This window comes from Mycteria americana, chromosome 3 (genome assembly GCF_035582795.1).
Source record: "Mycteria americana isolate JAX WOST 10 ecotype Jacksonville Zoo and Gardens chromosome 3, USCA_MyAme_1.0, whole genome shotgun sequence".
Lineage (NCBI taxonomy): Eukaryota > Metazoa > Chordata > Aves > Ciconiiformes > Ciconiidae > Mycteria > Mycteria americana.
In genome coordinates this window covers 82,105,836-82,128,809 of record NC_134367.1, presented here as the reverse complement: position 1 = coordinate 82,128,809, position 22,974 = coordinate 82,105,836, and the positions used below count along the sequence as shown (strand labels likewise).

The following is a 22,974-nucleotide window of genomic DNA, read 5'->3' as shown; positions in this document are numbered from 1 at the left end:
AGAGTTTATTTCGTTACACCCTTAAAAGGTATCCTTAAAAGGTTATGTGTAATTCAAATTGGGGTTACGGCATAAAAATGGGAATTATTGTTGGTATGTGGTTTGGACCAAGGGTAGCAAGCTTTTGTAGTAACACAGCTTGTTCTGTCATGCACACAACCAAACTCTGACTTGAAGCTGCATGTAACAATTACTCAGTATTTAAACTATACTTTCCCACCAAGCACTTCTCTTGCAAAGCAATTTCCCTACTTCATGCTGTTACGATGTGGTGAAGAGATACAGCTCACAACTGAAACACCAGGCAGAGAAATCTGCCTCTGGAACAACTGCTTATTGACTTAGTAACAAATTTACTGTTTTTAAAACCTTTGTCTAGCTATCCAGCCTTCACAGCATTTGAATTTTCCTTACGAATACAGACGATAACTTCTCTCCCATGCAAGAAGGTGTTATTAAAAGGCACAAGGTGCTGAAAATTTAGCAAGTCCTAATAATCCATCCTTTTTCCAGTGCAGATGATGTGGACTGATGCCTTGAGACTTTTATGCTTCTCTTGGTACAGCGAATACCAGCCAAACATTCCGCTTTCCCCACTTACAAGCATACTGCATTAAAATTAGAAACATAAATAATTTTACTTTTTCAGTTTAATTTCTGTAAGAGAAAGTACTGTGAATTTTTCTCAAGTCCATTCTCACCAGTGGGACTATTAATGAATGGCACCGTGTAAGGATTTGTAAAACAGAATTGTTAATTCTAGTAGAGACAGGATTTTCTCTGTTGAATTCACAAATAAGTAAAATCCAATTAAGACAGAGAAGTAGGAAATTCCCATTCCAAACATAGGCAGGTAGAACCTTTTCTGCTGTAATTTAAAAATTGCTTGCTTCAATCCAGGGGTGATGAATAGTCCTAGTTTTTTTTAGAGGGAGGTTGGGAAAGGGGGAGGGTTTGCATTCACTGAAATGGTAAATTAAAATACACACAACATTAAAGAGTTATGCTGAACATCATGCTTTTTATTTTTTCAGAAAGAGCAAGAAAATAGCAGTACTTCAACAGACTAGAAAAAGCCTCATCTAAATACCAAAAGCACAGCAAATTATATTCAAAGCTGATACATTCTTAAGTCAAAGCATAAAGTTGTGTGTACATATGCATGTACATATAGTCATACATATATACACAACTTTTTAAATATAGATGTAGCCATTTGGATTATCTGTGTTTGCCTTATCATTCATTTTAGTTTTGGGCAAGTGAAGTAATTAGACCAGAATTAACATGAAAAAAAATCCAACCATTGCCACAGACTATATTAAGAACTTGTACACATACACAATTACAGCACAGTCTTTACTCTTGTGGCCTTTAAATTCCACTAAAATAAACCTATTTTAGAGGGAATGCACAAAAACTCCACCCTGGAAGTCTCTTGACTTTTATCACTGCAACATCCTAGCCTTTGCTAAAAACTAAGAGAGGAGCTACCCCAGGATGTGATCTCCAATTCTTTCTGTAAACTGTATGCATGCCAGACATGAACCATGCAAAAACCCTTTGAGATTTAAGCCCTTAATTATTAGGTTGTGTCAAGATTCAGGCACTGTGCTTTGCAGCAATCTTTAGAATTAAAGTTAAGAAATGAAAATCGCGTTGGGAGCTGATTTTACTTAAAATAGAGAAGGGTGAAGACTCAGATAGTTGGCAACTCTCATTTTCCAAGCTGATTAAGCATTACGTGTACACACTATGAAATAATAAAAACTTAACTGAGTGCTTTAGTAAGTTCTGGAAACAAAAATAAGTTACACTTCAAAGAACAAGTTAGTATAAAAAGTTTTAACATATGCAAAGTATGTGCTCAAAATACTTATTTTGCATTTTTAAAAAGAGCTGTAGCCTACCTTACAGAAACAAAGTTCACTCAGTATAAAATATTGCAATTTGTCCCATTTTGTCATATGAGAGGTTTCCTTATTCTTCATATGATCGAGAACACTTGCACAAGAGTTCATGTTATTCCAAGCCACATAGTGGCAGACAGACTATGTTTGAATCTGTGCTTTTACTATGCAGTACAGTAAAAGCTAAGCAAACCATTTCAGAACAGAGTTTAGCAGGTCAAAGAGCTGTGTTGATGCGAGAAATCCAGACCATAGTATAAAAGTTAATGCCAAGTGGCAGTACCAAGAAAGTGAATTAGATCAACAGAAGAAAACCTGCTGATAACATTCACTATCACATGTACAGCTTGTAAGCTAGGAATAAGGAAAAGTCAAAACTAGTTTAAGGAGAAAAAAAAAAAAATTGAACTGTGTAAACAATCCACCCAGTACAAAACTGGATGCAGCTGATAAGAGCAGAACTAGCTTAGTAGAGCTGAGGATGTGTGTGCATCCAGATGCCTGTTCAAAATGCATTTATCAATACCGTTGACCAAAAAAAAAAAAAAAAAATCACCTATAGCTATTTACACCACAGCGGAGGCTTCCCTCCCCCCTTACGAAGTTATTACAACTCAGGAAGTCACTGCTGTTGTCTACGATTAAAATTCCAGTTATAAGCTACCAACGTTTGTAAGTTGAAAACACCCACCTTGCAAATTAAATTGAAAACTCCTGTCAAGCATGTTTGAGGACTCTTCAAAAGTTAGAGTACAGCACTTCCCTCAAGTGGTATTTGCATGAGTAACTTGTACTGACAGCCTGTTAAAATAAGTAAATTTAACACAACTCGGGGTAGCTGGGTGTTCCTCCTCAGGAAGGGAGATCCATACAGATTCCAGTCGTTCTTGCTGAGGTGTGTTACAGGGAGAGAAGGACAAAAGAACCTCGGTCAGCCTGGAGGTGAATCTTCCTGCTTCTAGAAGTATTCCTCCTCTTCATCAAAAAAACCATTTTCCAGAGCATACGAGCAGTCTGCGTTAGAGTCAGCTTGGCAGGCACCTTTGTATTCTTGAATTGATTCATACAGGGAGTACAGCTGACACAGTAATGACATATCTAGCTGCCGAAGGCCAACCTGAGGGGGGAAGAATTCAAAACAAACAAACAGTATTACAATTGTGATTTTACTGACAGTATAATTTTATATATATATATATATATATATACACACACACACATACATACATATATATATATATATATATATAAATAATGCTTTTGTTGCTAAACAAGAAGATCAAGCTTCTTTCTGCCTTGAACAGTTATGAAATATGGAAGTATAATTCATTTTCTAAGGTGACAGATTCCCCGTGGGATAAACTGGAAAAAACAAGGAACGTGATGTGATATAGCAGAACATGAAAACAGAAAATCTTCAAGATTTTGTAGTATTACAACGCCCTGCTTAACTTCCAGTAAGCACTTCACTCATATCTGAAGCACTACAGATAAACTCATAAACTCTATATTCCTCATTATGCAAGAGACATACTTTTCCAGTAACACTGTGTGTCTTTCACACATTTGTCTGACATAGTATCATAGGCTCTCTGTTTTTGTTTAAAGCGGCCTGGATTAAAACTTGCAAATGGAGCTCTGGCTGGTTTCTCACTTCCCGGCTAAGTATCTTCTACTATAATTTTCTTTTCTGTATCGACGTATGTAGGCATCTGACAAGGCTAGGTATGCCTAGCACAATACAGCATGCTACTTGAAGGCAGCAAAACTAAAGCAGAAGTGAGATAAAGACATACATTGTAGCCTGAAAAATCTTCAGAATGTTTTCACTTCTACTCAAGCATAGGCTTGAATTATAATTAAGCACTTAATATTTTGGTCCCCAAACTTCTAAAATAGTAGTTCCAGAGATAATTAAAGATTTGGAGCAACATTAAAAAAAGTTACCTTGTAGCTTGCATCTTTATATCAGGTACAAAACCAGTACGTTGCACCACAAAGCAAAATAAAACTAGTCATTTAACTCAAAGCAATTTCCCTCTCTAGCAACAAAATGGAGAGTTCATTTGATATTGTCACCTATCCAAGACAGATCAAATTAAATCTAGCTTTTGTCTTGCAGTAAATTAAAACCATTATCCAATTTAACATTTTCAAGAAGCAGCCATTTCTGCCTTAATTTTCAAATAAGTGTTAAGATGACAGGCAGCTCCTAGTGAGCCTCAGTTTCATCAAATAAAAGTTTTTGCTACAACTCATGTTCAGAGGAAAAAAAAAATAGTAATGTTAGTAGCCTTTACTGCAGCCTGAACGCCAGGCTACATTTTACCCAGAATGAGAACTCTTACCTCAAAAATCTCTCCCTACATGTCTAAATTCTAAGAACAGATACACTCAGCACACAAGAAAACCACAAGAGGCTAGCATGAAGGTCTTCCTTTGGCATTGCTGAACTATCCTACCAGATCCTTTTTCTAAAGATGGAAGGGGGGTGGGGGGGGAACATCACACACCACAACGCCATTCCAACTCAGAAAAATAGGATACGGTGTCTTTCAGGACCAACACAAATTACTTGGTCAGGTCACGAAGCCAAGCCATGATGTCCCGTACAGACCGAACATGAGGACTTTAGGACAAGACATGGAACAAGACATGGAACGCTGCACTAGCAGCTGGAAGGTTACAGACAAGCCTTTCCACAACCTCGGATCTGTGCTGCTTTTCTTACCCACCTATATTTTCCTCTATAAGGAACAAGACAACTTCCTCTCCCCTTGTTGTTTAAGCATGCACTCCGCAAGAAACATATGCTACTCTGCCTTGCTCTCTCCTCTTTAAGAGGAAACCAGCACTTGTGCAAATCTCCTTCTGCAAAAATTTGTAAAACAAAAACCCAAAACCCAACCAACCAAGCAAGACTGCAGGAGGGAAAATAAAAGGGAGGTATTTGTACCATATCCAGCCCTCCATCTAGCCCTGCTGAAGTAATTTCTTCAGACTTGTTAAGCTAATGACTGTTTACCTGCCCAAGAATAAAGTCTGAACATCAACCTGTGGAGGTGGCAGTCGACAAAGTTTGGCTTGCCCCACCTAAACAAACTGCTCGCCTCAGGTGAGAAAGGATGCTCTGAAGCTGGACTTAACGCTATGACTGTGAACATGAGACCCACCAGGCAGACTTGCATCAGAGCTAAATGTCTGAAGGACAAGACTGTGGTGAAGAACTGTTCAAAGAGCAATTAGGAGCGAGTTGAGCCAGAAAACTCAACCTGGTGACAGGCGACCGGTTCTTCATCTCTGGGGAAAGCGGGAGCATTTTCACCAGCAGGTCTCCCATTTCAGCTCTGTAAAGCACTTCAGCGCTTTCTGTGAAGATCACTTCTACGCCAAGCGCAATCTCCAAGATAGAAATTGCTCAGCAGAATAAACTTAGCAGGCCTTAACACCAAATAGTTACATTTAGATTCTTATTTTTCTGTAGCTGCCACTAGTGTCAAACAATCACACAAGAACAATAAGTCTATTGAGAAAAATGCAGCCTCTAGCTCTTCAAGACTTTCAAGTATGATCCCCGAGGTAGCAAAAGCTTGAAGAAATGTCCAAGTCTGCTAGCACAAGCATAAAGTTTTTAATCCCAGCCAACCTGCATTTGACTCCAGTTTTATCATAGCACCTACAAGACAACCTCTAATGCACAGTCCCATGCAATCGACTCTTTTCCTCAAGATCACAGTTCTGAAGCGACCTCTCCTTTCATCCCTCCCTCTCCGAAGCATCTAAATCCATCACTTTCTCATCTTTGAAAACTTCTATACATAGCACCTTGCTCGATCATGCAGGAAAAGATGCTGCTATGCATTTCTCCCCCATTCACTACTGAAAATTTAAAGCAAGCTCGTTACTCAATAGAAATGCTATTTTTGACTGCTGGAAGAGAGTGTGTTCAATATAAAGTGCTATTACCTACTTGATGAAAGGCAGCCTATTCGTACGCGAGACTCTCTCTAATTTGTACAGGCCACAAAAAAGTACACCTGGAGCCGAGGAGACTGTTGCTTGAAAGTCTTGAATGTGTTCAGAGGGGAAGTATTCTTTTCTTCAGAAGTGTTTCATCAAATCATCATGAAGGGTAACAGAGTATCAAAGGGGAAGTCTAGTTGTCAAATGACTTTAACAAGTATCTAATTTGATTTTCCATTAGGAAAAAGAGATTAGAGTTTTGTAACGAGTTATCTTTGCTTTTTTGGAAAGAATTAAGAGGACTGAGATCATATCCCTGTTTCCCCCTAGAGCACTAGAGATAAAAGTCCCAGCGGTCGATAGCCACTTGCGCTTCCTGTGCTTCAATGCGAACTGGCAACTCTAACACACAGTTTTAAGAATATCTCAAACTCTATTTGAGCTACTTGTTGAAACACTGGTGGCAGGCTAAGATTTCAGCACACTACGTTGTCCTTCTAAGTCCACAGAAAGGTCTTTCAACAGAGTTTCTTGTGCTAGAACACCTTTTTTACCCCGAGAAAAACACCCTTAAAACAGGCAGATTCTCAGCAATATCAGATTTTATATGTTTCAGAATACTAAGTGCACAACACTCAGGTTATTATTAGTCATTACAACTGCAGCTGGCACCAGCAAAGCACCAACACCCAAATTAGTGTTGAAGCAAAAGGTGCGCCGGGTCGCCTGGAGGAATTTCCCTAATAACGCCGCGCTACAGAATGAAAACAAAAGTCCTGAAGAAAACTATGTTTAATTGCACTTCACTTGAACTGAATGAATCAGTGCTGATGCCTTTTTTTTTTTTTTAACGACAGCCTTTGAAAATGGGTGTCAGGTTCAAATGGATGCCACCGACCCAGGCCTTCGTCAAACGGCTCTCAGCCCGCAGATGGGGGAGCCCCACCGCTACAGACGCAGGCTGGTGGACTCGGGGGTCCTGACTCTCCCTCGATGCCGTTACCGGTGGGTTTCACGGTACCCGCACCCCGCAGCAGCCGGGCGGGTTACGTGGGGCTGCACCACCCCGGGCCCGGGCCCGGGCCCGGGCCCGCACCCACCCGGGCCGCCCGCTCCGCCGCCGCCGCCGGGACCCGGGAGCCCTTCCGGCCCCGGGGAGGCCGTTGGGCGGCGGCGGCAGCGCCCCCCGCCGCCCCTCGCCACGTCCGCCGCCCCCGATGGGGCCCGGCCCGCCCCGCCCCGCTCACCATCTCCTTGCGGAGCAGGGCCAGCGCCGCGTCCAGGTTGGGAGGCTTGGGCGGCCGCGGCGAGCCCCGGCCGCCGCCGCTCAGCTCGTCCTGGATGCGGGACTTCTGCGCGTAGAGCCGCTCCAGGTCCCGCCAGCGCCCGCCCTGGCCGCCGCCGCCGGAGGAGGAGGAGTTCAGCAGCCCGCTCAGGCTCTTGGGCAGCGGCGGCAGCCCCGCGCCGCCACCGGGCCCCAGCAGCCCTGGCCCGCTCATGCTGCGGCGGCGACCGACGGAAAGAGCCGCCTCGGCCCCGCTGCGGGAGGCGCCGCCCGGAGCCCGCCCCGCCTACGGGCCGGGGCGGGGGGGAGAGGCCCGGCGGGCGGGCGGGGCGGGGCGGGGGCGGAGGAGCCCGCGCGGGGGCTGGCGGAGGGAGGCAAGGCGGGGGCCCTCGGCGGCGGGGAGGCCGGGCCACAGGTGCTCGGGGGTGCGGGACGCGCCGGGGGCGGGCCCGGCCGCCGCTCCGCTCCGCGCCGCGCCACACCACGGCGGCTTTGTCTGAGGCGAGGCGAGGTGCGGCGAGGTGGCCCGCGTCCCCTCGGGCAAGGCCCGGCTGCCTGCCGGCCTGCCTCCCGCCTCAGCCTGGGGGCTCGGGCCGGGGCCGGCAGGGCCGGCGGGCCTGTGCTCCGCAGAAACACCCCCGCGGCAGCCGCCTTGCTCTGGGGCGGGGAGAGGCGGAAGGCCGCAGCGGGGACGCGGCTGAGCCTCCGGGCTCGGGCCGGGGGTACCGCGACGAGGTTAGGGGGGATGAAATGCAGTGAAAGCCAGCGTGAAAGCTGATTAAATGCTATAGGCGTAGGGTAGCCGGTTCTTCTGTGGCGATGGTGTTATCTCAGTCACCTGATAACACGAAAGTGCTCTCCCCTTCCCATCGAGGTGTTGCCCCTCACATCCTCACAGCCAGGCTTTGTATCGGAAGTCTTTATCCCCAAGCATTGCAACTAAACAAACTTCGGTGTATTTGCTCTGTGAATCACATCTCTCAATCCGAGAGACAGCGTTTTTATTTTTATTACAAAAAATAAATTTGTTTTAATTCCACGTTTATTCACAGAGCAGTTTATTGCTCTGGCTTACAGTAATACCCATGCGCTTTCGTGAGAGGCTGGTGGAAAAGGTGCCACACTGCAGGACAGGGTGGTTTTGGGCAGGGGGATGCGGCACGGGAATCCCTGAAACTGCCAGTGCGGCCCCAGTGCTCATATCACAGGAACACAACCTCAGGGTGCCAACTCTTAAGTGCGTTTCTGAGCCTTTTATTTTTTCCCCCTTTTTCCTTGACATATTTGTGCCTCTGGAGTCTTTTGAATAAATTACGGCGATTTTGGATCATTCAAAATCCAAATCGAAGCAGGGTATAAAATTGGAGTTCTGGGAATGTGCTGCCATTGCAAAGCCAGGTTTGTTTAAAGGTGCAGTCCTATTGCCACAGCCCTGCTTTGTTTATGGGGTTTTCTCTTCAAGAAATAACCAGGTACAGTGATTTTGAGTTAAGCCTCTACGTTATTTTCAGTTTTGTTCCCAGACTCGCGTGGCTTTTTCATGGTTTAAATGTTATCAGACTCTGTGACAATTGTTTTAAAAACACTTACAGCAGAGGAAGCTTTTGCCAATCTTTATTCATGTTTACATGCTACTATAGGGATTGATTTTTCAGACGACCTGATGTGCTTTTTAGTGTTTTGTACATTGGAATCAAGAAGATATCTTTTTCCCCTGTTTGTCATGATGCCACTTCTGCCCAGGTCGATTGTGAAAACTAAAATATTGCTGACAGCTTTTATGAAACTAAAGGCATTTAAAACCATCCCTGTTGTAGATTAAAAGTGTCAACAAGCCCCTTGTGCTTCCAGGCCAAGGGTGCCTGACAGCAAAAATACTGATTTCGTTTGCTAAGGATGTAGGCACTGTATTAATCTTCCTGCTTATTAGTGAACACATTTATTTTTTCTCCTTCCATCCCATGCCCCCCCTTTTTTTTTCCAGATGACAGCTATTTGGAAAAGCTTGTGACTATTCTTATTTTATCTAGACCAGCTTATCTTAATTATTTTTTTCAGCTTGCCTGATCTCATTAGATTCTAAGTGCATTTTCTTCACACTTGGGTCCTTTAGGCACCTTGTTGCCATATCTTTACTATTGCAAGAATCTTTATGCTGGTTTACTGCTCAACTTTGTCATCTGAAAAATAAAAAAAAATTACTTTTTGGGTTCTCAGTGAGCCTTCTCTCAGTTGGCAACCTTATCTAGCCTTCATTCATATTAAATTCATAACTATCCTTTAAAATCTAAATCTACTGCTTTATTTAGTCTGACCTAGTTAAAACGTGGTGATACTGGAAGCTGGAGTCTTTTGCAGTTATGTCTTTTGGTTATGGAGTAAGCTTTCGTTAGCTGTATAAAACTCTCAGTCTTTCTTTGTTCCTAGAATTGAACTACAGAAACATGTTACTTGTCTAAACTGTCCTTTGCTGAGGTCGTTACCTAAAAAACCCCACAGTAAAAATACATGTAGTTATGTCATAAAGAATTAGGAAGTGCCAGAAGAGAGGTGTCCCATACTATTTCCTTACACAAATGCATTATGGTATATTTTTAATTTACATATTCATATGTGATGTTTTTTCCTTTCCTCATTCATTAGGAGGATACACAATGCCTGTATAAAATTTGTACATCATTTACTAACATTCCTCTTTCCAAATGTGGTGATCTATATGCATTATAGTGTATCTTGAATTGATATATTAAGACTGTTTCCTACAGCCTTTTCTATGATGCTTTTCCCTCTAATAACTGACTTATCTACAAATGTTAATGATTCTTCTTTATGACAACTCTGTGACAGAAGGTGGTGTGTTATCCAAAACTGGAACCAGGACACAGGGAGCTAAAGGTAGGTCATGGTAAAAAACGTCTACTAATTTTGAGTGCCTGGTTTGTGATTCCTAGGGATGATTTTCCGCCCGACAGAACTGACAGAAGAACGTGTGCCTCTGCTTCAAGCTACCCTGCGCAGAGCAGCACCTTTGCTTAAAGCTACCTTCATTAGAGATTTAAAGTAAGACGCCAGATTTTGCAGTGATGTGGCTAATGTCACATTTTGTCCACTGTGCAGCAGTGATAGCTTAAAACTTGCCAAACAAGATGCACCAGAGCTCATCTGTCAGTGCCATTGGCCTTTTTAAAGTCCTTTTTGCGTTTGCAAGATGTCTCTCATTGGGTTAACTTGCAGTCAGGATTCCTTGTCAAGGACGGGTCAGGATCCAGATATCACAACTGGGCATATGGAAGACAAATTAATAATTAGTGACGCATGCTTTACTCTTCCATTTGCTCCTGTAGTCAGAGTGCCTGAACATACTCTGTTTCTCATGAGGCCTATGGTTTTTATCACTGATGTGGAGGAACAGAGATCACACTGTTCCCTGGTTACCTTTTTTATAGGTCTGCTACCACGTAGATACCCAAGAAGGACACCTCAGCCTTTGTCTGTGGGGTTCAGAACTAACTGCTAGAAACACAGAAATATGGAGATTTGGGGATCCAGGCTCCAGTTTAAAGTTCTTGATGAAATGTATTCTTGTGGTTATAAACCCTTGTGTGTGCCACTTGCTCTCCCAGCCTGTTCCTCTTGCCCTTGTTGCTGGTTTTTCACCAGTTCCTGTCCTTGTCCTTGCACAGACCCTGTTCCAAAGCAATGCCCCTTAGCTATGGTCTCTGATGCCTTAGTTCCTATCCCTGCCTTTTGCTTTTGTCCCTCTTGCTTCAGCTGCCACGCGTGCACTGTCGCTGCTGCCTTCCTCAGCTTCTCTTTGATACCTAAGGCTGCCCTGTAAGCCCTCTGCAGTGAAGCCAGACTGCTAATTCTTCCTTTTTCATGGAGAACCGGAAAAAGCAAAATTTTGATGACAGGGGAGAAAGAATGTGTCTAGGGCATGGGGGGTAGGTTCATACCTATCAGAAAGGTGATTAGGACTGGGCAGAGCAAGGGCAATAGATTCAGAAGGAAGCAGGAATTGGAGGTTACACAGAGGGATTGGTCTGTGGAGATCTGTGTGTGTGAGTAACAGTTTCACCACTGAAGGCATCTTCCAGCCAGCAATAATGTGCGTGTAGGGTTTTTTTTCCCCTTTTTGTTTGCAAGTGGCAGCTACTCCAAGCAGAGCTCTGTTTCCTCTCTCCTTTTCACAGTGAGGATGGTATGGATTTTTGAACTAATTTATGCCCAGCATAAAGCAGTGAGAAGCAGTATGGAAATCCGAAGAGCATGTGCATGTGGCAAATAGGCTGTTACATTTCTGCAATGATGAGAGGTCTAATTCCTGCCTCTCACTGTTTTTTTTTTACATTGCGATCAGTTACCAAGTGCTGAAGGGGAAAAAAAGAATCAAAGTCTGTATTTTCATATCAGAAATTCTTGTTCAGGGTTATAGGAAGGGTCATGCTCAGGAGAAGTAAGGGCTTGATCTGATATAAAGTTGATGGGACTTATGTTAAGGTAACCAACCATTTATTTTCCTGACGATGCCAAAATCTGGCTTGTTCACATCTCTGTTTAACCTTAGATCAAACTATAAATCTTCTCCATAGTACATCACTCAGCGCGCCATTGGTTTTAAAATCTCCTCAGTCTGTACTCTCACTTTATTAAATTAGATGTAGCAGTATCAGTCTTTTTTTTCTACTGCTCCAGTCTCATAGATTTTTCTCCATTATGTGAACTCTAACAGAAAAAAGAATTGTTTTTTAGACCACACCAAATTCATATTCCTGCAATGTGTCCTTGTCTTTAGGATTTCTGCTGTAATTAAGAAAGCAAGCCATTTTAGTATTTCGTATCAGCTGGTAAAAGCAAGTCCTCCAAAATGAAACAAGAAACAATGGTAGGCTGTAGTAATTAATAATTTCAGTATTATGTGAAAATTCATAGCCATGGAAGAACCCAGCAGAGTTTTGTGAGATAATTAGGTAATAAACTAGTCTCATGCCGACAGCTCTTAATGGCTCTGAACATCTTCCCTTCATCTCCTTTTACTGTGTTAAAAATACAAAAGAAAAGGACTTCAAAGTGCCTTTTGATTTTTTTTTCCCCCGTTCCTATGAGTTCAGTATGGTTCTGATAAGCATTTGCCTCTTCAAAAAGATGGCTTGAGGGGGCATTTACTACTGCTGCTCTGCCGTTAGTTCAGTTTGTTAGCCTCACAACACTGCGCTTCTTACTCTTAACAGTACCGACTTGACTTACAGTAACAGCTTTCCAGAATCTGATTATTGAAAGCAGATAGCCAGGGGATCAGAGCTACAGGCTTTAAGGGTATTTGTCTTATTATCCTAGTGACACTGAGCAGACCCTTTCCTTTAGTGAGATCTGCATTGGGGTCAAATCTGGAGGATGCTGTCTAAGCTGGGCCGAGGTCGTTTGAGGTAAAAATGATGGGAGTTCTAAATCTGCAGACAAAACTACACAGCAGACAGAAAGCGCTGCTGAACAGGGATGGCTGCGGGTGTGCAGAAGAAGTAAGAAGGATTTGTGCTTGCAGAGCGCAGGATATTGCATATCCTCCAGCAGTTTGATAGCTGCCTTGAAGCATTTTTGAGTGAGGAGTAGCAGTCAATCATTTTTTAAAAAGAATTGTTTATTTCTCTGCAAAGTGGTCAGTTGTAAGCAAACATGGAAGTTTCTGTATAGTATTATGTTCAGCTAATGTTAATAAAGAGATCATATTTCTTGCTTCTTTCTTCTGTGTTCTCCCTTAGTAAATGTATATACAAGATGTTTTTTCCAGGCTGAATACAAAAATCTGTTAGATAACATATCTCCATAAGATAGATGTAGATTACACTGCTCAGGAGATAAACACTCCTCTTCAGCTGTGAATGGCTATAATGTTTGCTGGGGTGGGGGGCATAATTTTATATTCAGATGTACCTGTGTTCTTGAAAAATGACCTTCCTCTGCCACAATGCAAGTAGGCAGACTTGTGCCTGACCTGAATTGCTGAATAATCAAATGCAAAACTGAGGCCATAAAAAACCCAATTCATACCCTTCGGTTCAGCTGGGCCAAATGCCGTTATCCCATGCTGCCGTCCGCCTGCGCTGGAGTACTACCTGGCGGTGCAAACAGGCTGTGCTCCTATGCAAGCTCTCAGAAGGGGAGAGCGATGAGCAGATTTCAGTAGGGCCTCTTCCTTCCAGCAGCTGGGGTTGCACAGGACGGATGAGGCCACGGCGATGCCCGAGAGCACAGCATCCGGAAGCCGAATTGAGGCTGAGCGACAGCTTGTGTGGAGCATCCTTGTATGGACCTGGCTCTCTTTGTCTTGTGCTGAAATTGAGCCGCCTCTGAGGTGGGACAAGGGCAATAATTTAACAGCGCATAACATTATTTCTAAACAGTTTAGAGGAGAAAAGTACTCTCTGTAATTGAAAGTTCATTTAGGTAGAGAGAATGTAATTACCTGGCACAGTTAGAGGAGCAAAGCTATTGTGAGTCTCTGATGAAAGCTGTCATCAGTTATTTAATGGCCAACAAGTGATTAGAATTTTTGTTTCATATTTCATACAAGAACAGTACATTCAGCAGCCCAGTGACCCCTAAATTCAATGCAGGGGCACTCAGTAATTACTGACTCAGAGGCAGGTGTTCTACTAGCTGAACTATGATCGTTGCTTCTTGCAGCGTTTTAGTATGTGGCACCCAAACAGCAACAAGATTGAGCCTTATTTAGGATGGGCAATCAACTTTTATAATGGTATAGGCAAAGGAATAACTTTAAAATACTGTCAGTATTTAAAAATAAAATATGTTCCATGCAGCAAACATAACGCTTGAAAACACCTTCTTGGTGTCAGTACTTACGATATCAGATTTTTACCTGACGTGAACCTGTCAGAGAAATACTATCAAAGCAGTTCACATTTCAAATAATAGCGCAAAACCAATCCACCCCTCTTCTTTTCCCCGCTTTTCTATTAGAAACGCCCCTCTGAGGCCCTGCAAACTGCATGGTTGCTTCTCTGACTCCTACCCAAGAAGGCAGCTGTGCCTGCCAAGAGGGAGGATGCTGCCTCTCCTCACGTGCTGGGCTCTCGTGTGCTTCACAACACGGTCACTCTTCTCTTTTTACTGCAGCCAGACATCACTGTCCCAGACAGACGCGTACACTGAGAGAAACACATCCAGAGCACTGGGGGGTCCAAAGGCTCAGCTCCTCTTCCCTCCCTGAAGTCCCTCCAGCTTTTCAGAGTTGTTCTCCCTTGGCAGAGCCGTTGGGGAAGAGCTGGAATGGCAACAGCCATCGCTGCCGGGTGGGGATTGTGCTGGAGTGCAACGGTTCCTGCGCACACCTTAGGCACCTGTTGTATCGTCGGAGAACACTCACACACGCGGCAGGATCAAACCATACGATAACCCAGTCATTTCTTTGCTATTTTACAACTTGAGGCCGCCTGGAGCATGGCACAGGCAGAGCCTAAACCAAAAAGCAAGCTGCGATATCTGTTAAGGTTGCAAAAGGAAACAAAAAACTAAAATAAAACAAAACAAAAGACTAAAACCCCTGCAGGGGGAAATGCGACAACAAATATCCACAAAGAGGGGAAGCTGTGGAAACCAAACATCTGTGCTGGAAATGAGATCAGATCAAGCCGATCACTGCAGCCATAATCAGTCGCTGACAGGAACAAACAGGTACACAGATGAGTTAGAAGGAAAGAACAGGGATTTCTGAAGTATTTTTGGCAAGTCTGGAAAAATAAGAGTCATTCTGCCCGGGCAAATGCAAACTAAAGGATTCTTTGTCTTTCTTTGCTGAATTGGCCAAGGAAGATGGACACCTACAGAGACTGCCTGAATAGGAGCCGTCAGAAATACGATTGCTAACAAGTCCAACACTTGCCGTGAAAACGAACTGTTGATAACATGACGTTGTAGAAGCTTATTGTTTCATAGACTCCTGTTTCTTTATTTCTTCTTATTATTTAGTGCATCAGTAACTAGCAACTTTGTACTGATATATAAACGTAGGTAATAGTAAAAAACACGTCCTAAAAGTCAGTTTTAAGGCCCATCAATAACTTGATTTCCACTTGCATACCTAAAGAGCACTAATGAGACAAAAGTGGTGGAGCTCTTTTGCAGCTCTTGAGTTTACAGGTCTGCCAGGCAAAAGGAACTCGTTCCTTCTCACTCTCCTTACTCTCAGCTTCTTTTTAGAAACTGTGACAGGGTAAACCAAATGTGATTTATACAAGGCCACAAACCCCTACAGTGTGAGAAATAAGATTTGGAGTGAAAGGTATACATGCTTCGAGTTCAACTTACCATTTTTATATGGTCACTTTTTGGAGTGCAATTGCTTTTTAATTAATTAGGAATTTGCAGAACTTTTTGGAATATCAGTGACCTGAAATAGCTTTAAGATACGTCACAATTCTTGTCAATTTTCAACTGTAAGCAAAAAATAACCAGAACCAGCTCTTTTATGTTTCAATGATTATGAAAATTTTTAGAAGAGATTCGACATAATTCTGTCACTGCTCTGAGAACAGGTTACTTGCATCCTGTGGCACTCGCTCTTTTGATGAAGCCATTTATATTTACCAACTTTATTCTTGTTGAGTCATTCTTTGCTCTGATAGTGCTTTGAGGCAGAGAGAGAGAGAGGTAAGATGATAATTTTATATCACTTTGGTGAACTTTCATAGATCAGAAGATAAACAAGTAATAACTTATAAATACCATGATTTTTTAATCATTTCAGAACTTAAATACTTGGCTGTCTCTGCTCTAGACTTGATTCTGAAAATGAATTACTTTTAATTCTCATTCATTTAATGAAATATCAGCAAAGCCCTAGCTAGTTAAAACTGCAAGAAGCATTCAATTTAAGATAGTTTCCAAGATTTTCGTAGGAAGATGCTTCCAAATATGTTCTGGAGACCTCTGGCATTCCTAAGACAAACCCCATGAAGCCTGATCCAAATCTCATGGACGTCAATGGTGGTCTGTCCACTGACTTCAGCTGTAGAGGGAACTGGGTTAGGTCCTAGGACTGAAATAAGGTCTGTATCGAAGGCCTGTGCATGTCCTGCTCATTGAGTAAGTGGTACTCAACCTCAAAGATGAGCCTATGTCAGTTTTCAGTGGAGGCAGCAGGCTGGTTGTCAAATGCATCCCAGGAGCAGCGATGACTCTTCCAGCTGCTCATAATACATAAACGCAGCACAGCGTAGAGCCAAATCAATGCATACGGGGGATTTTTTAAGCCGGCACCAGATGCAACTGTATTGTCAAGGGAGTTATGGCCTCTTTAGCTTTTCATCCTGTATGTCCATACCTTCCTGAACTACAACCTGGACTGTTCTTGGGGAAAATGGGCTTTTTGGGACTAGTGCAAACCTGTGACATAGCAGCCTGAGATAGGTTCATATAGCCCTGCTGAATCAGTGCAGTGATGGTATTTGGGGTTTCTTGTTCACCTCTGGAAGGAACAAGGGTAGATTGAGCTGGAAATGGTTGGTCACAGAGATCATTGTGACCAACCACTTCTCCCTGCTCTTAAAAAGTGACTGGATGCCTGTGGTGTCTGAATGTTGAATGTTTCAGAGAAGAGCTGACTAACAAACTTGCTGTCACCCTTTTACCCAGGGGAGCTAGGTCCTTATAGCAACGCTGATTTACCAGATATTGCTGGGACATGCCTAATAGTCACATAACCAAGGATCAAGAAAGACGGTGTCATTTGTAATACTAGCCTGCGTAAAAGACACCACCAGTTTTATAATGGAAAATGTAGGGAATTTGAAGAAGGATTTCATTAAACTAAATATTAACAGGAATGTTTTATCACATTTCACAAATAGCCACTAAAATGTTTATATTTTTTTTTAGCTGAGGGCAAGCACTTAACACGTGTGATTTACAAATGCTACTTCCCATACTGGCAGTGCTATGAGACGATCTGAAAGACTGCAGGTGACCGTGCCCTGCCTTGTTGGTGTACGACAACACCACTGTTGCGCTGCCAAACACCCAAGCTGTGCGGGTAATGTGTCCTTGGTCTTGTCCTGATTGGTTTTCATGCTATTACTCCTTCTTGCTGATACAACTGAGCATACTTCAGCCTTTCTCGGTTCTAATCGTCAGCTTTCCTCAGGTATTTTCTTTATTTTATTTTCTTCTTTTTCTCCCCCCCCCCCCCCCCTTTTTTTTTATGATAGCCATATAGCAATACCTTTACCATTGCAGACTGAAAAGCCTGGTTTGATATAATCACTCCTTTTCCTCAAAACTTCTAGAAGTGCTAAGTGCGCTGCCACATCCATTTGAACCTCAACATAGCAGGACTGCAGCAGAGCAGTTAGGTTGCATAATGCACTTCTCTAAATCAACTTGAGCAGATGGGAAGGAAAATAGCTTCAGCTAGCAAAGCGCAACTCCCCTTGGGCACTTCTCAGATGGCAGTGGAAGTGCAGCCTGGCAATGCTCTACTGTCTTAATTTTGTCCTCTCGGACGACAGAGGCAGCCGAGCCTGAACAAAGGATTATTCCCCTCTGGCTCTTCCTCTCCTCCCAGTTTACAGAACTGTTCAACTACATACCTTTAAACAATGCTTGTGTGGTAATTTTTCCTCAGTCATCACGCATTGCTTCATTTCTACTGGTATTTAGGCAAAAAATGAAATAATGCATAAATAAAAAATAAACACTCGAGTGAAATATAAACAAGAACAATGTAGGTTAAAAGATGACTAAAAATAGTGGTATTAGTAAGTCTTGTTTTATGCTTATCAGGTAGGGAGCCCACAGCTGTAACAAGAAATTAGACCTTGTCAGTTTATTAAAAACCCATGATCACAACTGGTTAATTTATCAGAAACAGAAGGAAGGGAACACTACCAAGCGAGGCTAAACACATCACTTAATTCAACTCCACTGAAGTCATTAAAGTCATACTGGCATAAATTTGTGTTTAGCTGGCATCTGTTCTCTGGTGTAGAAGCAAATGGTTACATAAAAAACAGTGGAAAAATCAAGTTAAAGCTGACTGTTGCAATGGACCTTTAGAGAAAACAAGCTACGTTTTGAGACAGTTGAAACAGACTCCATTGGTTTTGAGCAAAAGCTTCACCTGCAGATTTTGTTAATGCAAAATGAATTGCATACGTGAATGTCAGTGGTGGCATCATGGGTTCAAAGTCCCGGGTCAGGTAGTCAGTGAAGGAGGGACACATCCATGATCTGGCTGGAGGTGCTGCTTGTTCGGGCTGCCTTGTGCTAAAAGGAGGAAGAGCTCGAGTCTGTTTAGCACCCCTGCCCCACCGCGAGCCATGGCTGTACCCAAGAACCTGCCCGAAGGGCTATGAGAGGATCACAGACTTTTCTTCTGTCCTTGCTCTGATAAGAGAGCAGCAGTGCCTGCCCTCTTTTTCTTCTCGTACTTCATCCAAAGATTCAGTTCATTTCCAACCCCCTTTCCTCATATAATTTATTGATGTCAGTGGGTGGGAAATTGCCAACTACTTTAAGCTTTTATTATTTTCAAAAAGATTACAGCCCTGTGTGCAAGGATATTCCCTGATGTGTGTCCTCTGCAACTTACATTGTGCTAGACCTAGTTTAGGATGATGGCAATATGGGCCAAAGAACTGATAAAGCTACAGAGGGTTTAGGGTGTCAAATACTTTATAGTCTAGGGACAAACATTGACTATTAGGGAGCCTGGGGCAGAAGGTGCTGAGACAGATTTAAGCCTTTCTAAGCCAACTTGGTCCTGATTGCCTATATATGCAACAGTTGGGTTAATGTAACTTTGAATTTCCAGGCTCTAATTCCTCCCGATCTCCTTTTTTTCCTATGAAGTTTCCCAAGTTTTATACCACTCTGCTCTGTATCTCCCTTGCATCTTAACCCAGTGCTGTGCATTTCCTTCACATTTCTGAAACTCCTTGAAATGAGTCATTCTGCAACATTTTGTTGCGCTTCCTTGTCTTGCAAAGGTTGAATATATTTATCCCTACCTTTTTGAAGCCTCAGTGTAATGTGAAGCACCAGGGGAGCCCTTCCAGCTTTTATTTTCTCTGCAGGAGTCCGTGCTTAGTTTATCGTCTTTGCAGGATACCATGTGAACAGCAGAGTTCATGATTGACATGGGAGGCTCAAAAGGGCTATCGCTGTCAGCGCAGGTAGAGCCGATGCATATTTCATCACTTTGGCAGGGGTTTCTATGGGTCTTGTGATCTTTGCAGGGATCCTTATAGGAAATTCAATGAGGAGAGTCTTGGGAGAGGTTGGAAGACGAGAAACATAGGGGCAGCTTTGAGGTGGTTGTGTTGGTGGTGGAAAAGAGATAATGACATTGAAAAAGCAGCAGTGAAATAAGAAAAAGGTAAAGAGAGAAGAAAAGCCTCTTCTGAGGTTAAGACCTTTGCAGGGAAGAAGGAGCTGATTCCAAAGATCATTGGGGCTTTGGCTGGAGCAAAGATAATGGGGAGGAATAAGCAAATTTGAAGTGCGTGTTTGGGGGATATTGCCCCAGCAGTAGGGTGAGGTGTGTAACCAGTGAGACAATAAAGAAAGAAATAAAAAGAAAGATGTGGCAAAAGGAAAGAAAAGTTTGCTGGAAACAGCACTGAGAAAAATAGCACCCTTAAAACAGTTATTAAAATGGTCAGCAAGGCAGAAAGAAGTCAAAAGGAGGGGGAAAAGAGAAAAACAAGAACAGCTATGCTGAAAGGCATGCAGGGAAGGGGGGCTCAGATTCCCCCATTTCTTCTCAAATTTCTGTTAATGTACGTAGCGAAGAGCTCTTATTTTTCCATTCACATCTCTCTGTTTGCACCTTTACATGTAGCTTTTCCTGTTTACCCATATCTATGTGACTTACGGATGGGTTTACCCCATTTTGCATCACCCCTGAGAGTTTTCAGAGAAGTTACAGCCTCAGCAGAACACAGCTGTCAAAACCATCTGATGGTTTGCAGTGTGAGCAATCTGATGGGCAGTAACTGATGGACATTTCTGACACCTTGATTCTCAACAGTTGGAGGGGTTTACTGCTGAATATACCTCAGCATTTGATTTTTGACTGCTACAGAGTAAATTCTTTCATTAAGAGCCATCGGGGGTTAACAAGCTACATGCCTAGGTCTAATGTGCCACGGCTATGCAACATTCCCAGTGAAGACCTCCGCTGTGCCATGTCCTAGTCAGGCAAGGACTGTGAGTGGCTTTCAGGGAAAGGCTACAATTTCGTCTCTTTCCCCACATCTTTGTCTGCAGGAATATGGAAGGAATGGATAGATGGAGGATGTGTTTATTTCGGGAAATACTGTCTCCTGTCTCTGAGAGGGAATACATTTGGCAATGTGTTATTGTTAAACTACATACACGCTCTCTGGAGAGTCTTGTACACAATGTGCCGTATCTGTCTGTAAGAGGAATAAACAGGTACATGCTGGTACAAAGCCGGGATCTGTAACAAGAGCTCAGCTCTTCATTGACAAGGAAAGTGCAAGTGACATTTGCACAGGACTCTGCAGCAGGTTCTCACACAATATTGCACAGACTGAGAAAAAACAGCCTGTGAGGAAACAGATGAAGACACGTTCCTCAGGGATTACTGTGTGACGAGACTTCAGGAGCAGTGTGCAGCATCGGTAGCCAGCATCCCAAGAGCAGTAACAGTCCTCTTGCCCAAGGCACTGCCATCACAAATGGGCAGCCTGCCTCTGTAAAATTGGGGGGAGAGAGAGAGTTAAAGGCAAGCCTTGACATTTGGAAATTAGTCAGCCACTCTGTCTCACTCCTGCTTGCCTGCCTGTTTGGCAGCAGAGCAGGGTGGTGAAAATGTTCCTCTGATCACAGACGGTTTGGAAGCAAACTGGCAGATCTACAGCTGGAGCATGTGTCAGCATTACCTTCGATCAAAATGCTCCACTAAAGGATTCACTTTAGTAGCACAAAAAGTAAAGGCTTGGCTTAATGTTTTGCCCCTCTCGTCCTCGTCTTGCTGCTTCCCCCGGGGGAACCTCGCGCCCACCCCAGGGAAGGGGAGGCAGTTTCAAACAAGCTTCTCACAAAAGAGCCACACACCCCTCCCAGGACTTGTACTTGCCTCCCCCCCCAGTTCAGTCCCATCCCACAGTTCTCCACGGCACCCAACTGATGTTCAGGATAAACCAATTCCAATCCCAAAGTCTGTTTCATGTCCTTATATAGTCCAAACATGAACTCGAGGCTCTTTCTTCTCCAAGTTGTTGCCCATCTCTATGTCAAATGCTGCCTTTGCAGAAATTCTCATCCCAGTTATCACCTTTCCCTTCTCCCTCCCTGTCCCGCTGCTTTCTCCCCGCAGTACCACATGTGGCTCAGGCTCTCATTTTCAGCTCAGCCTCTAATTGTCAGCTCAGCCTCCTTCCCCGCGGAGGTCACAAGTCCTCAGGGTGGAGGAAGCTGCTGCTGAGAGATGAGGAGGAGCCAAGAAGCAGTGAACCCCTTGCAAATGTGAGCTGGAGAGGGCTCTTCTCAGCTCTCTGCTTGCTCTCAGATGTACTTCTTGTCAGTCTTGCAGATCTGGGGAGAAAGTGGCAGAAGGGCTTTTTTTGTCTCAATTTGGCAGGCAACCAGACAGTCAGGTAGGGCAGAGGGGTGCGTAGCTACAGATTAAGAAACAAATAAATATCTGAAGTCACTGGAATAAAGTTGCACAAAGCCAGAGAGTGATTGTGAGAGACGGAGACTTCAGACAGCTTCGCTCTACGGTAACCTTCACCGTGTTGGAAAATAGGTTTTTGCCATTGTTGTAATAGAAGTGTTGGGCTTTGACAAACGTGTCTTTCAACTGCTTGTTTCTTCTTCCTCTGACAAAGCCCTCTTTCAATAATTCAAATAAATTCTCCTTGGGAGCTGCATTTCTGTACTGGAATAATTAAGATCTGAGATTATTCCCCTAAACTGTTAGACAGTGTGGCATCAATCATGTCTGTCAGCAAGACCTACCTCTGCCGTAGCAGCAAGAGCATTGGCTCAGCAGCGGTCTGCGAACACAAGAGAAGCCACATAGGTAGGAGACACAACACTTTTTATTAGACCAAATGATGGCCCTGAAGAAAGGCCTTTGTATCAGGAGTTGCCCATTTTCTCCAATAGCGTGTGCTGGTCTAATAAAAGAGAGGATTTCTTCCTACTAGCCTTGTGTTGCTTACATTACCTGTGCTTTGATCAGGGCCTGCAGTTCCCTTCAAACACTTCCCCAGGATGCTTGCTTGTTTTAATCACCACTGGCTGTCTCTTTTGCTATCAAAGGAGCTCCTTTTGCTAGCTTTTGATATAGGGAATGCATCACCCTGTAATCAAAGTGATGTTTAACTCGTCCCTGAGCATCTGGAAAGAAACCTTGAACAGCAGCTACTGGCTAAATGCAAAATACATATTTATTAACAGCTGTGCAGGCTGGAGGGGGGGGTGTTTGTGTGTGTGTATATATATGTATATAGTTTGTCATGCTGTATTTGTATTGCTGGAACGTGAAGGCAGCTGCTTTTTTATATTACAGATTCAAGGCATGCTATCTACTTTTTAAATAGACATGTAAAATAAAAAAAATGCACAGGAAAAATAGTTGGAATTTCTTATTATATAATACCATTCAACTGAGTGTCTTAGAACATCACAAAAAAAACACTTTAGTGCTTACAGTGATCTTGTGATTATCATTGTAATTATTAGTAGTGGACTGACAAATGGCTCAGTAAAAATGTTTGAAATTTTAAATGCGAAAGAGGAAGAAGCAAGTGGAAGGTGAGTGCC

The 22,974-nt window shown here is 43.3% G+C and overlaps 1 protein-coding gene across 1 annotated transcript; it reads right to left on the bottom strand.

Moving 5' to 3' along the window:
- Window positions 1–1,010: 1,010 nt before the first annotated feature.
- On the bottom strand, window positions 1,011–7,509 carry FAM89A (family with sequence similarity 89 member A). The gene is made up of 2 exons (XM_075495850.1): window positions 7,121–7,509; window positions 1,011–3,027 (listed from the first exon to the last, which is right to left on the bottom strand). The coding sequence occupies exons 1-2, from the start codon at window positions 7,370–7,372 to the stop codon at window positions 2,869–2,871; spliced, it is 411 nt and encodes a 136-aa protein (XP_075351965.1). The 5' UTR covers window positions 7,373–7,509; the 3' UTR covers window positions 1,011–2,868.
- Between the last annotated feature and the right edge of the window lie 15,465 nt (window positions 7,510–22,974).

Coding starts and splice junctions, on each gene's coding strand:
- FAM89A (XM_075495850.1), bottom strand. CDS start 7,372: ATGAGCGGGCCAGGGCTGCTGGGGCCCGGTGGCGGCGCGGGGCTGCCG. Junction 3,028..7,120: donor CCCTGCTCCGCAAGGAGATG/GTGAGCGGGGCG, acceptor TTCCCCCCTCAG/GTTGGCCTTCGGCAGCTAGA.